Here is a 21,270-nt window from a genome sequence, read left to right on the forward strand (position 1 = left end):
GACCGAGACAACTATGGGTCCCCTCCAACACCGCCCCTACCTCTGGTGTGACACTCCCTCACCCACTCAGCCCACCCTCCTTCTCAGAGGTGACCACTCCAACTGGCCATAGACAAGTTAGCTGCCTCTTCCACAGGCTGAGATCTAAACACATGGCAGGTAAAAGGAGGGGAGCCAAAGAGAAAGAAAAGACAGAGGAACCGTGCGACAGGGTTAATCAAGATAATAGTCCAGACCATTCCTCTGGAAAACAGAGCCAAAAAGCCTTGTTAGCAATCTCCTTCTTGGAGGCAGAGCCTGGACTCAGGGAAGTAGCCTGGTGTATATAAAAAAGAAACCATGTTCTGGCCTGGGAGTCGGGAGGCCTAAGGTCTGCTTCTGTCACAGACCAGCTGTTGGTCTTGAAAAAGTCACTTCATTTGTTTGTTTCATTTTATTTCTATGTAAAAAGAGGAAGTTGGACTGGATAAGCTCCGCAGGCAATTCTAGCTATACACTTCTGAGATTTTACCTCTACTGGTCTTTTCTATGCAGGAATATTCTATTTCAAGAGAGATACTGGAACCTTCTATGAGCTTCTTATTCTAGGGCAGGACCCTTCTATGGGCTTCTTCACCCTGAAGGAAATCTTCTCGTCTGTCATTCGTAACTCTCAAGCCAGGGGCCAGTGATCTCTATCCTGCAGTTAAATACGAGGCACAGTCTGAAATGTGAATAACTAACATTTCTTAAACACCCTTATCTACTCACACTTTCTGTGATCTAGAGCTTTCACAAAGTACTTGTGTTCAAGACACTGTTCATCTTCACAACCTTTGGCAACCCGTGAAGAGTCCTCACTCGCCAAATCACCCAAAGCGAAAACCAGATCTTCTGTGTCTGCATTGCCCATGTCCATCAGCTCTCAGCAATTCAATTCCCACAAACATAAAACCTACCACGTAAAGTACAACTTCCCTTTCTTTGGGGTAGATGTACCTTCTCCAGCCTTGATTCAGGTATGCTCATTTCAAGGTCTTCTGCTTGTTTCCTTCTCCCTCCGCTTTCCTCTAGCATTTCCTTCCAGAGCACCCAATAAAGCCACCGCCCATTCATATTCCACATATCCCCACTCATCTCCAGGCTGTAGGTGAGCACAGGAGACCCACGTGTGCAGGACAACTTGCAGTGACTTAGAACTAAGACTGGACAACACCTTCCCCTGGGACACAGAAGTTGCTCTGGTCCCTGGCCACTGGCCACTTCATGAATCCTGATGTCTTACAAACAGAGCATAGATCCCGGGCATTCCTTGATGAGCTATTTCTGATGGCGAGGTGCTGGTGGTGGGAGCTTACTAAAGAGAAGAAATTGGAGAAAATGAGCTTAGAACATGGCAGGCTGAGTTGTCAGCAGCTGGGGACCAAAGAAAGGAGGAGCTGAGAAGGTTTCTCAATGCTTGAGCCACAGCACCTAATACCTGGACTGGTATGCAGTGATCATCGGGAGAGGTTTATTGAATAAAGAAGTGAAGGAAGGGGCGCTCCAGTGAGGATGATCAGGTGATCTCAGCATGGGTTCCAGTGAGGGCAGGTAAGTTCAGATATGGCTGGGTGGAGGGGGGGTACTGAGATACAGGAGGGGGGGCATGTAAAATCTCTAGCAGGGAGGGCATTCTAAAGGGAAGATGATTATTCCGTCAGAGATTCCAGACAATAGGTCCATTTACAGTCAGATCTCAGCTGCCTGTTTCAGAAAGAAGATTCCAGCTGTCCAAGGAGGGAGCTATGAGAGTGGGGCAGGATCCCAGGGTCCTGATCCTCAGGAGCTTGGGCGTGCCCAAAAGGATTACCAGAAATCCTACAGAGAGGCTTTGGAATCTTCATCTGGGAACACCTCATTCACAACCAACAACTTCACTCACTTTGGAATCGCAAAGGGAACAGAAGGTTTTGTTGACCTCAGTCTTGTTCATGAAACTCTCTTCTCCCTTGTCTTCTTCCACAACACCTGTCATTTTGTCCTTTCCCTGCCTCTTGAACCATCCCTCTTAGCTTCCTTCACCTTCTTTCTTCTCTACCCACCAGCTGGTCCCCTACAATGCTATCCTGGGGGGGTTGGCTCCTTTCCTTTTCTTTTCACTCCATTCTTTACACCTACTGCCATGCCTTCTGCTGCCATCGGTTCCTGGCCCGACCTCCCCTCTGAGCTCCGGAGCCCTATTTCCTGATCTGTGTACTCACAGAACCTATAACATGTCTCAGAGCACACTCATCACCTCATCCTCTACATCACCCAACCTCCTGGGTGTCCTAACTTGGTTAGTAACGTCTCCACCTCCACCTTTCTAGTCTCCGAGGCTCGAAACCTTGGGCTACCACTCTGCTGTCCTCTTCTTCCCACTTAGTGGCTCATAAATCCCATCAATTCAATGTCAAAAATATCTCTAGAATCTGGTCCTTGTTCCCCTTAATCCAAGTACTACTCATCTTCCACCTGAACCTTCTCACCGGCTTCCATGTATGGTGGTGTTCTGCTCTGCCTCATCCTTTTTTTTTTTTTTTTTTTTAAGATTTTATGTATTTATTCATGAGAGAGAGAGAAAGGCAGAGACACAGGCAGAGGGAGAAGCAGGCTCCCTGCGGGACCCCGAGATCACACCCTGAGCTGAAGGCAGACGCTCAACCACTGAGCCACCCAGGCATCCCTGCTCTGGCCCACTCTTTACAGACTTCTCTCTTTAAGATGTTATTTCCCACAACCTCCAGGAAGCAGTCTGGTCCTAACTAATCTCACCACCTCACCTCTCACTACTTCTCTGTCTCCTTCCCACCAACCCCAGCCCCCTGGACAGCTTGCTCTGAAGTCAAGCTCTTCCCTCGACTGGAATCCCTCCCCCTCCTCTCCTCTCCATCCAGGAAAATCCCTACTCATTACTTAAGGTCTGCCTTAATTATCACCTCCTCTTCTTTCCTCAACTCTCTCAAGTTACACTAATTGTTTTTTCTGTGATCCCACAGGGTTTTTTCCAAACCTCAACTACAGCAATAATCCTATTGTTATATCACATTTAAGATTTCTATGTCCTTCTCTCTTGAGGAAGGCTGAGCTCTCGGAGAAGAAAGATACCCTTCGCATCCCTAACAAGCTCCTGGCACAGAGGAGGCAGGACACTCAGTAAATGTCCAGGGGAAGAGCGAACAAAGTAACGTCAATAAAGTCAGGCCCAACTATGGGCCAGCTATGTCTTTTAGTAGCCACCATGTTTCCTCTTCTTTCTAAGCTAGATGGTAACAGAAGGAGAATGTGAAGAGTGATGAGTAGAGTGAGTCAAGAGACCCAAGTTTATTTATTTATTTTTAAGATTTTATTTATTTATTCATGAGAGACACAGAGAGAGGCAGAAACACACGCAGAGGGAGAAGCAGGCTCCCTGTGGGGAGCCCGATGTGGGACTCAATCCCAGGACCCCAGGATCAAGACCTGAGCCAAGGGCAAACGCTCAACCACTGAACCACCTAGGCACCCCAAGATACCCAAGTTTAAATTGAAATCTGCTCTGTCTTCACATGTGGTATAATATGAAATCATTCAACTGGTCCACTGATCTTCCCAAACTCCCACCTCTCAAACTGCTGCCAATCTTGTTCACACCTTGAATTTCCCACAGGGCTCCCTGGTCTGCTTACAGCCCCCTCCTCCTCTCCTCACACACACATGCCCTGCTTCTATCTCTTGGAGCACACGATCACATGTTATCATAATTTTCTGCCTTCTACACTAGATTGCCAGCTTCTGAGGGCAGAGACCATATATAAGGATACTTTGTCCTCCTTCTCGCTCCCGTTGCAACAGGCTATCATAGTTGCCCATAAATATGTGGTGAAGTACGTACATATTTTTTAAAAAAATTGGCATTGTCAAGGAAATGTTTGATGGAGACATATGCCATATTGGGTTGCTGTTTTTTAAATTTTGTTGAAGTCTCGTTGACAGACAATGTTATATTAGTTCCAGGCGTACGACATAGTGATTTGGCAAGACTGTACGTGATGCTGTGCAAGTGCGGCCACCGTCAGTTATCATACAACACTACTATGTATGGTACCATTGCCTATATTCCCTGTGCTGTGCCTTTTACCCCGGTGACTTATTCATTCCCTAACTGGAGGCCTGTGCCTGTATCTCCCACTCCCCTCCACCCATTTGGCCCATCCCCTCACTTTTGGCAACCATCAGTGTTGTTCTCTGTATTTATGGGCCTGTTTCTGCTTTTTGTTTGTTTGTTGATTCTCTGGTTTTGTCTTTTAGGTTCTACATATATGTAAAACCATATGATATCCCCCTAGTTTTTTTTTTTTCCTTCTTCTTGTCTCATTCTTTAGATTTCATTTGTCAAGATATATCAGAAGAGGCCCCCGAAGACAAAAAAAAAAAAAAAATTCACACTGGGTTGAAGTGGCTACAGACCTTGGACAAAGTATTTGGTATCCTTGCAGGCAATAGAGGGATGACCCTCTCTCTTTTCCTGCTTGCTTCATAGGGTGAAGCCTAATAAGGTTTGGGTAAGAAAGGACTAGGAAAAAAAAAAAGAGGAAAAAGAGGAAGGGAGGCAGGGAGGGAAACACAGGGAAGAGAAGGCAAATGCATTGTGATTGAACTGGTTTCCCCAGGGTGGGCGAATCTGCTTAGGCAGAAAGCAGACAAATGCTGGGTCCCCCAGTCAATTGAAGGACAGGCTGGTTAAGAGATGACGTAGGGGATGCTTCTGGCTCAGGACTCCAGCAACTCTGTGCCGTTCTGAGTGCGTGGGTCCGTGTTTCAGTGGACTGCACACAAAAGCAGCCGTCAGAGGCAGACTCCTTCCTTGCTCGGTGAGTGCCTCCTAGCCAAGATCAGAGAGTAAACGCTTAGAGAGTGAATGCTCACCGCAAATGTTTTTGAGTGGGGTGCAGGCCACACGGAAGCAGGATCCTAAACAAGCCTGCTACCTGATTCACAGAGAAGGTTGATCCCACAAAACCTAAAAAGAAATCTGAAATGTTCGGCTGCCTCTGGCCATCTGTGCTATCAGCTTCCCCTTGGCATTTTCCAGACTGCTGCTCGCTGCTCGCTGCCGGTGTTTCCTCCAGCGTCCCACCGTGTGTGGCAACAGCCCTAGTCCTGGTGGAGTTCACTGCCACTGTTGCTTCATGTACGAGAATGTTCACACTTCCACTGGGGCAACGGAACACAATGTGAATTGTTACACAAACAGCTGGTGGCTTCCAGGAGGGAAGGTGGCCCTTTCATTAAAAAGGTGTCCCTGAGAGGGGCGCCTGGGGGGCTCAGTGGTGGAGGGCCTGCCTTCAGCTCAAGGCGTGATCCTGGGGTCCTGGGATCGAGTCCCACATCCCCCGCAGGGAGCCTGCTTCTCCCTCTGCCTGTGTCTCTGCCTCTCTCTCTGGGTCTCTCACGAATAAATATATAAAATCTTTAAAAAAAAAAAAAGAAAAACAAAAATGGTGCCCATGAGCAATTTATGTCCCCCCAGGGGTGGGGCTCAAGGCACTAACCTCTTCTTTCATTTAACTAGCACTTTGGTTGTTTTATGCAAGAAAGCACATTATGTACCAATTTGAAAATTATACTATTGTATACTACTTAAATGACCCCCCCATTGTAATTGGCTCCTATCGTTCTTTCTGTTTATTTACTCTCTAGAGTAAATAATAATAAATAATCAGTCCTGAAGAGTTCTCTTTAAAGGGAGGAGAAAAGAATTTGACGGTAAAGCACTTGGGGAAAATAAAACAAAAACTGAAAAGCTAAATGCTCTGGAACTGAAAAACCTACGAGAAGCAGTGGAAACCTCCTGTGCTGTCCAAAAACACTTGTCCGTGTCACCTCAAGTCCCCAGAATGCCTGGGATGCGATTGACTTCGATCCCTTTTAGAGTTGGGAAGACTGAGGCCTGGGGAAGGGCAAAGATGGGGGTAAACCCACTTTCAGAGTTGGGAAGACTGAGGCCTGGGGAAGGACAAAGATGGGGGTAAACCTGCTTTTAGAGTTGGGAAGACTGAGGCCTGGGGAAGGGCAAAGATGGGGGTAAACCCAAACAGCCAGTAAGGGAGGGCAGAGCAAGAGCGCAAAGCCGGGGTCTGAAAGAAAGGCAAACTAAATTTGCTTTCCGTTACCACTGGGCTGCTGGTGGGGTGTGAGCTGAGTGCAGAGGCTTCACAGTATCGGTAAAGTGTTGTTCACCCAGGCCTAGAGAAAGCACACCTGCTCCTCAAAGGGTCACTGTGGGGGATGCGCAGCCAGCTAGAGAGAGTGCCAGGCTGCCTCTGACAGCTGACTTCAGAGCGCCAGGTGGTGAAACTTGGCACTCATCTTTTCCTCCTGAGAAGCACACAGAATTTAGTAGGATACCGGGCACATAGTAAGAGCTCGGGCAATTTCCGGATGTTCATCTGAGGCAGTCACAAGAGGCCGCATCCCCATAGACAGTAGGTGGCAAAGAGCATGCGGGCAAAGCATCATCAGGAAAATGGGGATGTTGGCGAGAGGGGCCAACAAGAAAGGTCTCCTATCCCAAAACCCTGAGCACCTGACGGAAGGCCTGGAGGCCTGAGGCCAGCGCTCCATCTGTCCATCCCTCCTCCAGGGACTTCTTCCATAAGCCTCTGAGGGACACCCAGAGGTGGCCCCTGAGAAAATCCTCCAAAGAAGAAGACAAGAGCTTCCAGCCCTGATGGGGACCACAAGCATCTTCACTCTCCAGCAGCCACTCGGTCCTGCTGGGACTGTGCCCATCACAGTGCAGGGAAGCCATTCTTGAATGAGATTTTTTTTTTTTTCCCCTCCCTCTCCAGGGCTGGAGTCTGATTCCATTTGAGACTAATCAGAAGACGACCAGATGGCACTCCCGCAAATCCCCAACCCAGGCCATTTATTATAATCAGCAGCTTGGGCGGCACTGGCTGTGCCGTGGGCCTGCTTCTACTCAGCCTAGCACCCCTCGGGGCGCTCTGCAGACCTGGGTGCAGGGAAACCGAACCCAAGTACCGAGGGAAGGCGCAGCCCCACCTCCTCCTCACTACCTTACGCCCACTGTGCAGTGAGGACCAGGGAGAGGACCCGCGGAGCCATCCCCAGGGACCAGATGACAAAGGAGCCTTGTCCCCGGAGTAGCAGGTACATCCAGGTGGACGTGACAGTCAGACAGTCTGTGAAAGCCACAGACTCTGGGGCTGTTTGCAGGGAATGGCATCGCTGGCCTTGACAACCATCCCTCAAGGTAAGTACTGTTATCATCAACATTTCACAGGCCAGGAAATTCAAGCACTGGCCCTGCCAGCAACTGGCCCAAAGTGTCCCCGGCTGTCAGGCCAGCCACAGTCTAGACTTCTGTGTCTCAGGCAGAGAGTGGGGGGGCCTTCTCGCTTCCCCGCCGCCCAGGCAGAGGGACGCCCGGTCACACACGCAGACGCACGCGCGTAGCAGGTGCCTGCTGCGATTCCCGGTGACACTGACACCTCTGCCACGACTGTCACCGGCCGGAGGAGAGCTGGCAGGAGATGCTGATTCCCTAGGTTGGTTGCTTTTCTGAAAAGCCAAGCCGTTAGCTCTGAGAACTAATTATTGCGCACTCGGTGGAAAGCAGCTGGAGTTTGAGGCAGCTGAGGCCAGGGGCGGGGTGGTGACAAAAACCACAGGGCAGAGTCACGAAGCCCGATGCTCTTCACTGTGGCGCATAACTCTTCTGAACCTTAGTTTTCTCATGATACTATCAATGTCTGAGCCTTGATAGTAGTGATGCATACAAATCTGCTTTGTCATCTCTAAAGTGGCCTAAAAACCTAGGGTAATATTATTAGGGCATTGTGGAATTTCCATAGAAGCTCTGTGCAAGGGGTTACAATGACATTACCAACAAGTTCAGATACATAGAGATCTACTATCAATAAAAGGAGGTGAACTACCGATTCAGGCAACATCATGGAATAATCTCGAAAATACTAAGCCGAAGAGGGACACCTGAGTGGCTGGTGGCTGAGTGTCTGCCTTCGGCTCAGGGCATGATCCCGGGGTCCTGGGATCGAGTCCCGCATCGGGCTCCCCGCAAGGAGCCTGCTTCTCTCCCTGCCTGTATCTCTGCCTCTCACTCTGTGTCTCTCATGAAAAAATAAAATCTTAAAAAAAAAAAAAAAAAAACTAAGCTGAAGGAAAGAGGCCAGGTGGGCATAAGAGTATGCATGGTAGGATTCCACTTACATGCAGGGCTAGAAAATGCAAATACTAATATATAGTTCCCCAGGAAGAGGGTGCAGGAGTGAAGGACTGCAAAGGGGCACAAGGAAAGTTCTAGGGGTGACAGGCAGGTGCTGGGTCTGGCGGTGGTGATTCCACAGGTGTATGCATTTGTCAACCGGGTCAATCTGTAAATAGATTTAGTTTACGGTACATAAATGATAACTCAATAAAGCTAAAAATAAAAATGCACGTCAAAGTCTCCCCTTGTGAACCAAGGCCTCTGTACAGGCTGGGAAGTGCACTGGGCTTGCAGTTTTAGTTCAGGACTCTCATGGTGACCAGGCCCCTTGCAGGGCAAGTTCCCAAGCTCCTCCAAGCCTTAAGCCTCTTCATTTTTAAAATGAGGCTCGCAGCCAGGGTGGCTCAGCGGCTTAGGGCCGCCTTCAGCCCAGGGCCTGATCCTGGAGACCCGGGATCGAGTCCCACACCTCGGGCTCCCTGCATGGAGTGTGCTTTTCCCTCTGCCTGGGTCTCTGCCTCTCTCTCTCTCTCTCTCTCTCTCCTCTCTGTGTATTCTCATGAATAAATAAATAAATAAAATATTTTTTAAAAAATGAGGCTCGCAGGATGCCTGGGTGGCTCAGCCGGTTAAGCTCTGCCTCCTTCAGTTCAGGTCATGATCCGAGGGTCCTGGGATCGAGCCCCACATTGGACTCCTACTCAGGGGGAGCCTGCTCCTCCCTCTCCCTCTGCTCCTGCTTGTGCTCTTGCTCTCTCTCAAATAAATAAATCTTAAAAAAAATAAAATAAAACAAGGCTTTCATCCTGTGCTTTACCTCACAGGACTGCAGTGCCAACAGAATGGGCTATTTGGTGCAGGTGAGAGCCATTTTCCAACTGCAAAATAACACACAGACGTAGAGGGCTATTGTGTGGGTGCATGGTGAGGCCGGGTAGCTGAGAGTTCTTTGCCCTGTCCACCTGTAAGGTCCCTTCGGCTCCAGGTGGACCACGGTTTGCCTTCTCTCGCTACTCAAGGCCCTGGGGGAAAGTGGCTAGGCCCCAACCCAGAACCGGCCACCCCTCAGACACTGAGTGGACCAAGTACTTTGAGAGGATCCATTGTCAACCTAGCAGGTAAGCTGGAGAAGGCCTGAGAAACTGGATACTTTCATTCATGGGCCCTGCAAGGTGCCTGTCGGTTCCTCGTCCCGCCAGCTCTGAGGATGTTTCTATCTCTGGGCAGCGAGGCATAGCTAACGCCACTACTGTTCAAAGCAGTCAGTGGTGCTTGTTCCAGCACTTTCCTTCTTCCACCGTCCTGCTCTTGAACCAGGCATTGTTCAAATATTCTCCATAGGAAAGAAGGACGGCCTAATAGCACATGTAAATATTTGCTGGAGCCTACAGCCAGCAACCACCCCACCTCCTTTTCTTCCCATCCAACACAATGATACCATAATCCTATCTGTCCAGTGTCCGCATTATATTTTTAAGTATTCTAAGTCCTTTCCTGCCCATGACTCATTTTTGTCTTCACAGAGCCTCGTTGAGTTACACAGGACAGGTGTCACCGTGCACAGAAGCTGATCAGAATATTGAGGAAAACAGAAGTCCTACAAGCTTCCTCTGTCAGGAGCTGGACTAGCACTTGGGCCATGGAATCCCTGCCACCGTGTACTCTTGCAAGACTGTATCTCTCGATCATTAGCAAACCTTAGAGTCATTTGCTAGAGACAGAGTTCTAGCGTCACAGGCAGCCTCAAACAAACCCAACCAAAACAAAATAAAAGGTCAGAGGTGTATCAGCAAAGACTCCTCAAATTCACTGGTTAAGTGATGCTCCCACAGTTGGCCTCAAGCTGCAGAAGAGATCAGAGATAAGAGTCTCACTCCCCCACAAACCACAGAGGCCAGTAGGGGAAGGTGTGGAAACAGGTAGCAAAGCAACAATCCCCATGACAGTTCCCCTCCTGCCTCCTCTCCTGACCCCCGGGCATCCTCCTCCCCGAGGCCTTTGCTCTGCACACGGTTCCTTTTCCTTCCGACCAATCTCCCTCCGGTCTTGACCAAGCTAGATCTTTATTTTTAGAACTTTCGGAACAGGAACTTTTAGAAGAGCTGATAGGTATAGAAAAAAAGGGGGGGGGGGAGAGGGACAGATCATGTTGGTCCCTTGAAGGTTTCCTCCCTGAGGCTTCCCTAACACCTCCTCACCTTATGCTCACATTCACACCCTGAAAAAAACTGCCACTTCTCAATCCTCCAAATGGCAGGTCTTTCTACAGCAGTGTTTTTGAACCGAAGGTAATAGGGTGGGATGGAAAAAACCTAACACAGCTCGGGGGAGTGATGAGCTAGAAGGAACATACCCTGAGGTCACCCTGCTGGCTCAGCACTCCTCTCCCTTAGCTCTGTTGAGCAGTTAATAAGCATGTACTAATTAATTCCGTTCCCCTCAGAGGGAGCCAGTGAGGCCTAGAAAGGGTAGGTGACTTATCCAAGACCACAGCCCGGGCTGGAATGGGACCTGGGCCTGGCTGGCCGGAGCTCTCTGCCCACCCCTCAGAGCCCCGTGGAAGGTCCCTTCCTGCTGCTGCAGGACACCAGACCTGGTCACACCCAAAGGGAAACCAGAGCTGTAGCCTTGGCTACTGCATCAGCCTCTCCAAAGGGCCATGTTCCAGACATCGCTCTCATCCCTTCTCAAGGCATCCCAGCCAGATCTCCCAGAACCCAGCAAACTGTCTCTGCTCCCTGCTGCTTGCAAATTTCTTCATGTGCCTTCCTCCAGGCTTAAGGCCTAAGAAAGAGGCTTCTCAGAAGCTCAGCCTGATGCCCTGGCTGTCTGTCTTTTCAAGTTGGCAGCCCTGGTGAGAGGAGAACTAGATCAGGTGACAGCCAAGGGCTCCGCCCCCTCCCAGGCAGGGGCTCTGATGGAGACCGAACAGCAAAGCCAACTTCCCTCCCGCTCAGACTGTTCCATCAGGACCCACTCGGTCACCCCTTCAGTAAAGGGAGGCAGTGCTAGTCAGAATGCTCAGAGCTGTGATAGGCTGAAAAGAGCTCCCCAAAAGTTCTCCAAGTCCTAATCCCTGGAACCGTGAACATCCCCATATGGTAAAAATAAAAAAGAGGAAAAAAAAAAAAAACGTTTTGTAGATGTGATAAAGGATCCTGAGATGGGAGGGCTAACCTGAATTATCTGGAGAAGCCCTAAGAGCAGTCACTCTTACAGTAAAAAGGCAGAAGGAGATCTGACGCAGACAGCTCGGCAATGGGACCGGGCGGGCAGAGATCGGAGTGAGTGATGCCACCACGAGCCAAGCAATGCCAGCCGCCGCCAAGACTTAGATGAGGCAAGGAGTGGATTCTCCCCTGGAACCTCCAGAGGCAGCACAGCCATGCTGACATCTGATTTCAGCCCAGTGACCCTGATTTAGGGCTTCTCGCCTCCAGAACCAGGAGAAAATAAATCTCTGTTGTTTTAAGCCAGCCAATTTGTGGTCATTTGTTCTAGCAGCCACAGAAACGAATGCGGTAACAACTAAGGCTTAATAATCTTTCACAATGTGCCAGGCATTGCAACTAAGCATTTCGCTTACATTAACTCATTACATACTGGCTCTGGATGTGAGGTTAAGCAGACACACCGTGGATCCAAATCTCAGCCTTATTGCTTGGTGTTGTGACTCTGGGCAAGTTATATAACCTTACTAAACCTCTGTTTCCAAATGCGTAAGATGGGCATGTGTGTTAGCTTTCTCACTGTGTTGCTAGGGCACAATGGTTAATAAAGGTAAAGCACTTAGGATAGTACATCATAAATATTCAATAAATGCTAGCCATTAGGAGATCTCAGGGGTTGAGCCAGTCAAAATTAGACCATCATGCTAATCTGTGGGGACATGGACAAGGCCTCCCGGACCCAGTGCAGGAAAAAAGATGCCCCTTGAAAGCAGGTCTGAATAGCAAACATGACAGTCTGAGGAGTTCACTTAAGTATTTCTTCCCTACATTGAGCAACTTAGGTCCTTAATGTTGGCCTAGATGCCAGGGACTGTGCTAATTCTGCAGCATTACCCTGCAGACTCCCCAGGCCCCACCTCCCGTGCTTAAGGAGAGGTGTGCACGTCCATCAGCCAGAATCAGGGCATACCTTGCAGCATCCACACCTGACACAGCCCTGCGGAGCCCACCGAATTTTCCCTCCTTAATGGAAAACGAGCCCCACTGCTTGGAAGTCAACCCAAGTCAAAAGCATTGGCCTATTTCCTGACTTCCCAAGGGCCCACTTTCCTGACTGTCCCAGCCGGCTGGGTGGAAAGGTAAAACCAGGGGTGTGCTTTGGGCTCCGGGTTCACAGCCAAGTTTGCAAAGAATAGAGTAAGCGAGATTTGCCCAGAGGCTGGGGAAGGGTAACCTAGACTTACTACCTGAGAAAAAGAGGGAGAAAAAAAAATTTTTTTTTTTTTTCATTAACTTGGCCCTTCCTGATAAAGTTTGCCCAACTCTGCCGTTCAGGTGATGTCATTCAAAGAAGCAGCGCCCCCACCGGATCGCAGGCCTGGTGTCCCCTACCTAAGAAATCCGCACGGAGAAATTAACCAAGGGAGGAGGGCCCGGCCACCCGGCCACCCGGCCACCCGGCCACCGGGCCACCGGGCCACCCGGCCACGGCTTCCTCCTCGGCAGGGTTCCAGCCCCACGGTCTCGGCTGACCAGCTTCGGAAGCTGGAGAAGCCTCCTGCTGCCGCTGCCTTGCGCGGGCGGCCAGGCCTCTTCCCAGCGGGCTGCAGGGACAGCCACCTGCGCTCCGGGCCCTGCCCCTCCCCACCCTCCAGGGGCAGAAGGATGCGGGACCCCAGCTCCCTTCCCTACTCTCAGGCACCCACAGATTTCCGCGCTGCCGTCACCACTGACGAGCACCCAGGTCCCCAGGAGGGATCGCGTCTCCTTCTCGTTGCATCCTCCCCATCAATGAACACGCAGCAACACCCACGCTCCCGCTCCTCCTACTCCGGAGGGGGCCCGAACCCGAGCGACATCCGGAGCTGGAAGCCGCTGCACGGAGAGCGCCGGCCCCTCCGCGCCCCTTCCCAGCCCTCGGAGGACCCTAAGGCGGCCCAGCGTCCCGCACCGGGGGGGGGGGGGGTGCCGCCTCTCCCGGGGCGCCGGGGACCTCGGGGAGCCCGCGAGCCGCACCTGGGGACGCGCCCCGCCCCGGCAGGTGGGGGCAGCGGGGAGCGCGCCGCCCGTGCGGCGGGCGCGGGGAGGCGAGCCGGGGCGAAGCCGGGGGCCGGGGGCCGGGGGCCGGGCGCGCGGGGCGCGAGGAGGCCACTTACGCGCGGGCTCTGGGGAAGCCCATGGAGAGCAGCACGTCCAGCGCGGACCCGTGCTTGATGGTGCCCGCGCGCTGCTGGCGGCTCCTGCGCGGGGTGACTTTGCTGTACAGCTCCTCTCTCGCAGCCATGCCGAGCGGCCCGGGGGCGCCGTACTGAGCCATGGCTCAGCGGCCAGCCATGCCGGGGCCGCGCGAGCCCGAGCGTCCGGGAGGGAGCCGCGGAGGGCTCGGGGGCCGGGCGCCAGGCGGCGGCGGCGGCGGGAGGCGGGAGGCGGGAGGCGGGAGGCGGCGCTCGGAGCTTCCCCCGGGCCGAGGCGGACGCTTCCTGGTGAGGCCCCCGGCTGCACGGGCCGGGCCGGCCGTCAGCTGCTCGCGCCCCCCGGGGCCCCCGCGCGGCGCCCGCAGCAGCCCTCGGCCCGCCGCCCCTTCCCTCTCCGCTCCCGGCGGTCCGGGAATTTGCAATGAGTAATTTTTGAATGGATCAAAAAGGAAAAGGAGCCCGGTGGGCCGGCCCTGCCTCGCCGTCCCGGGCCCCGCCCCTCTCTTAAAGCGACCGCGCGGCCGAGCGCGCCCCGGGGCCGGGCAGGGCGGGCGCGGCGGGGCTGCGGCGCGGAGGGTCCCCACCGCCGGGGCCGGGGAGCCGCGCCCGGGCCCCGCCTTCGCCGCCGCCCGCGCCTTCAGCCCGCGGGGCCCCCGGACGCCGCCTCCAGCCGCGCCAAGTTTCGTGTGGTTCCTGCGGTTCCAGACGGGTTAATCATGGAAATTGGGCGAACTGACGGATGGCATTAATGAACCAGAAGGCCGAGCCCAGATAAAAGGTTTTGCTTCCGAAAGACCCTGCGACCTCCGGACCGCGGTCGTGGCCGTGGGCGCCAGAGCTCGGGTCAGCGGGCCAGCGGGCCGCCCCAGAGACCTCCCAGGCTGTCCCGGGCTGGGATAGCGACTTCGGGACAAAGATAGGGAACTCTCGGGCTCTCTGGCCTGGGAGGGGGAAGGAAGGAGAGAGAGAGGGCAGGGTGGAAAAAAAAAAAAAGAGAAGAGAAAGGGGAAGATGCAAGGAGGAAGGAGGAGGACAGGGAAAGTGGGAAGTGGAAGGAGGGGGCGGAAGAAGGAACAGAGAAAGAACACTTTCTAATTTTAAAAGGTGTTCAAAAGGGAAGGGGTTGGTTTTCGTTAGGGAGTGAGCACCCCGTCAATGAAAGGATTCAAGGAAAGACTAGATCGTCTTTGCTCCGTGGTGACGTCAGTGAATTTGCATCGTAGGTTGAACAAAACTACTCCCACCCCAAAGAAGGCGGGAGTCTGAACCACACTCACCCCCCCACACCCCCCATAACCACACACCATGAACTGGGCTTAGGGGTCTTTATGCTCTTTCATTTGGAGACAAACTTAATTGTCCTCAGTCAAGGACAAGGGCTTGGTTTCATGGAAAAGAGGAAGAGTAAACCTTCGCTGCTCTTTTTCAGGTAATAATAATAATGCTACCTAACGTTTATTGGACTCTGGTGCCAGTCATGGTGCTAAGCATAGTAAATGAATTGACTCATTGAAAGTTTATGACTCTTATGGGGTGTGCACAATTACCCCGGTTTACAGATGGCAAAACTCAGCTCAGAAAGGTTGAGGAAGATCATAGAGAGCTGGTAAGTGTACGTAAGGAAAGATTTTATCCACTGTGGTGCCCCGATAAGTTGCTTCTCTGTCCTCTACAGCCCCATGCCCTCAACTGTGTGCAGCATAGTAACTAGCTCACGCACGTGGGGTTCTCCAAAAGAGTCAACTCCTTTCCCTGCCTGGAGCGTGGGGAAGGGATGGTGACCAGAACTCACAGAACAGTTTTGGGTTTTTTTTGTTTTTTTTTTTGATGCTGGTTTGTAAGGCATCTAAAAGGTTTTACCAGGGGAAATGACACAGCTTAAATCTCTTGGGCTAGCATCGCTTTTCTAAAGAACGTCCAGTGATGTTAAAAATGGGGAGATAAGGGCTACCAGGGATTAAGCAACAACGTGCATAATTTTCCCTTCTGCTTGTATAAGGGATGAGGGAAAGTTCATGCTTCCTGGGTGAGGGCTTCTGCCAGAGTTGAGGAAGCTGCCTGGAGCCTTGCAGAGTGCTTTTCCAGATCATGAAGCAGAAACACAGTACTGGGCTGAGGAAACCATACCTAGTAGACTGGCCTCCGGGGAGCGTGTTCAGTAAAGGATGCTGGACCTTTCCCAATATTCTGAATTTCTTCCAAATGCCTGGGCTGAGAGTCAAACGATCTGGAGGCTAGTCAGGAGGTAATAATGTCTGTGGAAGCATTTTGTGGAAGTACAAAACAAATAATATCGAGGACTTACTATATGCTGGTGGTGTTCTTAGCTTCTTATATATATATAACTCATTTAATCCCTTGACAAGACACTGAAGTAGGTACTGCCATTTTGTCACTTGGCCACTTTACCAGCGAGGATATTGAAGAAGACAGAGGTCAAGCATCTTGTCCAAGGTCAAAGTGCTAGTAAATGGTAGAGCCAGGTTTTGAACTCTTAAAATGTGTCCAAACAACCACTTACCGCCACTGTTAGGATGGCGAAGAGATGTCAACCATTAAAAGAACTTGGTTACCTTTTGGACTCGTCCTACGCCCCTGGACACAAAATTGCTGAATCTCTGTTTCTCCAGAAAAATTGAATTAATGGTCTTTCTCCCTGCCTTGAGGCAAACTGTGAGAGGAAGTGATGGATATAAAAATAGTTTTAGGTAGCCTGGAAAAATCACCATGGAAAACCAGACTCCTTCAATGGGAACTGTTTGGTCTGGAGCACTTTTACAGAAATCCCAGCCTGGCTTCCTTACCTTGCTTCAGCTTGGTGTTGGCACTCCTTAGATTTAGGACTGCTGCCGTTTGTTCTGCACGGGATGGAGGGCTGGCAATTAGGATGACTTGTATTTCAATTGTACTAACTTTGAAAAGCTAGGGGAAGTTTTATACATGTCCACATCATTATATCACACAGGAAAGAGGGGTGACTGTTCACAAGACAGGATGTCTGACAGCAGTGGGGAGGAGGGAGGCAGGACAGGGGTCCCAACACATCAGCACCAAGGGAAAGCACACCGTCATGTCCCCCGGCACCAACAGGTCCTATCAGAGTCCACCCTGGCCCGTGAACTTCTTTTTTGCTCTTGTGAGCACTGTATAAGTCCACTCTGCTGTCCCCAGACACTTTCTTGGAGTGGTGCCCTCCTGGACACAGGGATGCCGAGGATGAGTCCAGTGAACCATGCTCCTAAGTTCTGAAGCCTGTCTCATGCCTTTTTCTTCTCTCTGTCTTTGAGAAAAGGTCAAGTGACTGCAAAATGTTCCCAGTCCCAAGGGTTGGGATGTTGCTTTGGCAATTGAAGGCAGTTATTGAGTCACTGGGCATGGATTTAGCCCCCAAACTTCAAGGGGATTCCTCATGACCAGAAGATTTTGAAAGTGTGTGGGAAGGAAAAGAAAGGACAGGCATGAGAAGACTCCAGAACTAGGAATTGGGATGTCGAGGTGTTGGCTGTGACTTGGTTATGTTCTCTGCCCATTTCTGGGCTTCCACTTCCTCACCTGCCAAATGAGGGTGTTGGTTTAGGATGGGGAGCCCGTGGACTGTGCCAATGGATGCTCAGGGACCCTTCATAGACAGGGGTTGTTGGGGCCGGGACACCTGCACCCCGATGTTTAGCAGCAATGTCCACAATAGCCAAACTGTGGAAGGAGCCTCGGTGTCCATCGAAAGATGAATGGATAAAGAAGATGTGGTTTATGTATACAATGGAATATTCCTCAGCCATTAGAAACGACAAATACCCACCATTTGCTTCCACGTGGATGGAACTGGAAGGTATTATGCTGAGTGAAGTAAGTCAATCGGAGAAGGACAAACATTATCTGGTCTCATTCATTTGGGGAATATAAATAATAGTGAAAGGGAAAAGCAGAAAAAATGAGTGGAAATATCAGAAAGGCAGACAGGATCCTAACAGATCCAAGGACCCAGAGATTGGTGACTATTTCAGTGTTATATTCGTCCTTAGGACTTAGTACAGGCACATAGTAAGTCTGCAGTAGTGTTTCTACAATTACCGATGAGTCGTTTAATCTGTGAAGCCATGTCACACAGTTGGAAAAACTAAGACAGAAACACAGTTTGGAGCATCACTCCAAACCAACAAAAACCTATATTTTTCTCACACATTGGAAAAATTAAGATCCCTCCTTCCATTGCAAAAGGAAGCGGGGTGGGGGATGAGGAAGGGAGCATAATTAATTAATCAATTAATTTACTTTTGCCCATCTCTGAGCAAAAATCCCAGTGTGTCATTCTGGAATCCTTGTAGGGGACACTCCATTGTCCCTGTTTTCTCTTGGCAAAGGCCTCATCCCAAATGTCATTGCCCTAGGGTTTGTGTTTCTGACTTGCTGCAGAACAATAGAAGTATTGTGAAATATGGTACAAGCACAAAAAAAAAAAAAAAAAAAAAAAGGTTTTCCCTCTTCTCACACAACTTCCTTTCTGTAAAAGCAGCAAAAGGGAAATTTTATTTCTAAGAAATAGAATAAAATTAAATAGCGAGGTATGCGGCAAACAAACAGACAAACCTTCCCCTTGATTTAAAAGAATGGAGAAGCTTCTGGCTGGCTCCGTAGATAGAGCATGCCACTTTTTTCCACTGGTTGTAGGTTCCACCCCCTGTTGGTTTAGAGACTACTTAAAAAGAAAATATTACAAAAGTAAAAAAAATAATAATAATAAAAGAGTGGAAACAATAGTCATGGACCAAGATAGTTGGAAAAATAATTTTCAACCTTTAAAAATTCAGTGCCTAGATGCCTAGGTGGCTTAGTCAGTTCAGTGCCAGACTCTTGATTTCAGCCCAGGTCTTGATCTAAGGGTCATGAGTTCAAGACCTGAGTTGGGCTCCATCCTGGGTATGGACCCTACTTAAGAAAATAAAAAATAAATGAATAAAATGAAAAATAAAAATGCAGTGATCTCAGGGGTTGCAAGATATAATTTTTGAATATTTGTTTTTAAAAATGTAAGTTTATTTTAAAATTCTGTAAAAGACATTTTAGTGAATCTTTGTGGGCTTGTGTACATTGCTTTAGATATGTTTCATATCTAATTCATGCATAATATATTGTTAAAAAGAAACAACGGGCCTCAGATGGAGTCACTTTTGCTAAACCCCACCAAGATTAACGTAACTGCAATTTCAGCCTCTCTCAGGAGTGGAATTTTAAACCAATCAGTCCAGAATATGCTGATCAGCACTAGTGAAGTAATCTACCTAAGACCCCTGCCTTCCCCCTAAGGGAAGGTGACCTTGCCTTGAACAATCCTTGCTTTTCTTTTGCTAATTAACCCCCTGGTCGCTTCCTGGTTCTGCCTAGAAAAATCCATCCATTTAGCACAGCTTCTGGGTGTCCCTCTCTCCGTGCTAAATGGGATGCTGCCCAATTCATAAATTGTTGAATAAACCCAATCTGACCTTCACTTTTACTCAGTTTAATTTTGTTTCTAAATAATATAAACATAAATAACTTACGAGCTATACAAATAGGGAAAATTTTGTTTAAGCCAAACCATAGGTAGAATGACACTCTGGCTAGTGATATCGATGAGGTTTTGGAATATAGATGAGGCTTGGTGGGGTGAGGTCCAGAGCCGACGACCAAGAAAGAATTCTTGAGATGTTTTTGGTGTAAAATGGTGGTTTTATTAAAGCATGGAGACAGGATCCGTGGGCAGGAAGAGATGCTGCCCAGGGCCGGTGAGGGGTAGCTGATTATATACCTGGGAGTTGGGAGGAGCCTGGGGATTGCATACTCTCTAAGGAATTTTGGAAACAAGGTTTCCAGGACCTTGAGGGGGCTAACTAATGTTGGGAAAAGGTCATTTATTACCATCTAATAAGACGTTAGTCATGAGACCCTTCAGATGTCTATTGGTGGGCCATGTGCTTGGGGGATGATTGTCAACATGTATCTTGGGGGCTTTAGAGATAAAGGAAATTTCTAAAGGAATTTTTATATGTTAAAGTAGACTTCCAGAATCTTGGGGGTTGAGCTAAGATTGCCTTTTGCCCTTAGCAAAGTATGGCAAGGCAGCTGAGTCCCTAGAGGAATGTCACTCTGCGTATTTCAAGGATTTGTAAGTGTGTTTTGTCCTCAACTAGTCCTCTGTTCCCCCATCAACATATCTTACATCTTCATTCTAGGGATGAAAATATTAAAAACACCTCCCTCACAATGAAACTGTTTTCTCCCTATGTACGACTCCCCCTTCCCATTCTCATGACATGTAGTTTCTTTGTTTAATTAGATTTTAGGACTGCAGAATTAAATTAATCCCAATCCATGGCCCATAGGGCTCAACTTTAGCTGTTTAGCTAGTTTCTGTTATCAGTTCATTTTTATTTTTATTTTATTTTATTTTTTTCAAATCCTGTGTCTTTATTAAAGAGAGTTAGAAGGAGACTATACCTGGCAACTAAGGAGTAAGGTATTAGGCAGAAAGGTGGGGTGGGCTCAGGCCCTGGGAGTTCAAGGGCAAACCAATGGCCCCTGGAGGGGCCCAGGAGACCAGTTCCTGGCAGCACCTGAAGAGATACCCAAAGGTGAGCTTTCAGGCACCCAGGCAACCAGCTGGTTTTGCAGGGGGTGCAGGGTGAGCTGGGCTCGGCCACTTGCCTTGTCTACCTAGATCATCCACTGGTCCTAATCCTGTTCATTGCCTCCCTTGTCCACCTCACTGACCTCTCCAACTTTGGGTGACTCCATGTAGTCATTCATCTCATCCCTGTCCTGCATGTCCTCATTGTCTTCTGAGTCCTCTTTATTATCCTCATCATCCTCTTCCTCCTCCTCCTTCTGGTCGTGATAGTGCTCTTAGGCCAGCTTGCCAATAGATACCAGGTTGTGGTCTCTGTGATATTCTAGAGCCAGGCCCAATGGACTTGTTCTTGCTTTTGCTGTGGCTCCATCTCATCCACACAGAGTTGATCCAGATTAAACCACAGTGTCTCAGTCATACAGGGGAAGGGTGAGGGAAAAAAAGTGGGCATGGCTTCTAAATGGAGGTAAAGGGTCAGGTGAATCCAGTTTTCAGATGTATTTAGTTTGGGTTTTTATTTGGTTACAGTATGATTTGGGGATGGGGTGGAGTTGAAGGTAGCAGAGAAGTAACTCTTCCCTGTGGGCGTCAGACAGACCTGGGTTTGAGTCCTAGCTCCACCACAACCAGCTGGTAGCTGGTTGACCTTGGCCAAGTCACTGAACTCCTCTGAACCTCGGTTTCCTTATGCAGAAGGGCAACAGCCAGCTATCAGTTTATTCTTAAAAAGACAATAATCACCTGCAAACCCTTCGTCTAAGCAAAGGTTAAGACCTTGACAATAATCTACATGTTACCAGATACCACTCTCTCCCCCAAGGAGCCCATCCCCTGCCTTCCTTATGCCCCAGGATCTTTATCCTGTGTTTCATAGTCATCATTTTCTTGTTTTCCTTTTCATTTAACTTTAGTGAATCTGTAAGTATTCTTAAAAAGGATATTTAAAATTTTTTAGATATTTTTAATATCACAGAAAGATATAATGCTGTTTGAAGTCTTTTGGGGTTTCCTGTCTTTTGTTCAGTAGCGTATGGCCAAAGTGTAGCCAGACTGGTGAATGTGGGGTAG

The 21,270-nt window shown here is 49.6% G+C and overlaps 1 protein-coding gene, 2 long non-coding RNA genes and 1 pseudogene across 5 annotated transcripts in view; 1 reads left to right on the plus strand and 3 right to left on the minus strand.

Annotated features, from left to right (window-relative positions):
- Positions 1–13,818, minus strand: part of UBASH3B (ubiquitin associated and SH3 domain containing B) — a 139,220-nt gene extending 125,402 nt beyond the window's left edge. Inside the window, exon 1 of one of the 3 annotated variants that reach the window (XM_035716626.2) lies at positions 13,560–13,818. In XM_035716626.2, the coding sequence (XP_035572519.1) occupies positions 13,560–13,720 (161 nt within the window). In that variant the 5' untranslated portion in view covers positions 13,721–13,818. The remainder of the gene's footprint in view (positions 1–13,559) is intronic. The other 2 variants (XM_035716627.2, XM_025465184.3) reach the window with 2 other exon arrangements.
- Positions 4,401–6,219, minus strand: LOC125755078 (uncharacterized). The gene is made up of 2 exons (XR_007410616.1): positions 4,971–6,219; positions 4,401–4,864 (listed from the first exon to the last, which is right to left on the minus strand). It is a non-coding gene; the product is annotated as an uncharacterized LOC125755078 (long non-coding RNA).
- On the plus strand, positions 6,296–11,709 carry LOC118354802 (uncharacterized). Its single transcript, XR_004815979.2, has 2 exons — positions 6,296–7,258; positions 9,757–11,709. It is a non-coding gene; the product is annotated as an uncharacterized LOC118354802 (long non-coding RNA).
- A 6,470-nt stretch (positions 13,819–20,288) lies between the features above and the next one.
- On the minus strand, positions 20,289–21,070 carry LOC112671526 (anaphase-promoting complex subunit 15-like; annotated as a pseudogene).
- Between the last annotated feature and the right edge of the window lie 200 nt (positions 21,071–21,270).

Source organism: Canis lupus, chromosome 5, assembly GCF_003254725.2.
Source record: "Canis lupus dingo isolate Sandy chromosome 5, ASM325472v2, whole genome shotgun sequence".
In the NCBI taxonomy this organism is placed as follows: Eukaryota; Metazoa; Chordata; class Mammalia; order Carnivora; family Canidae; genus Canis; species Canis lupus.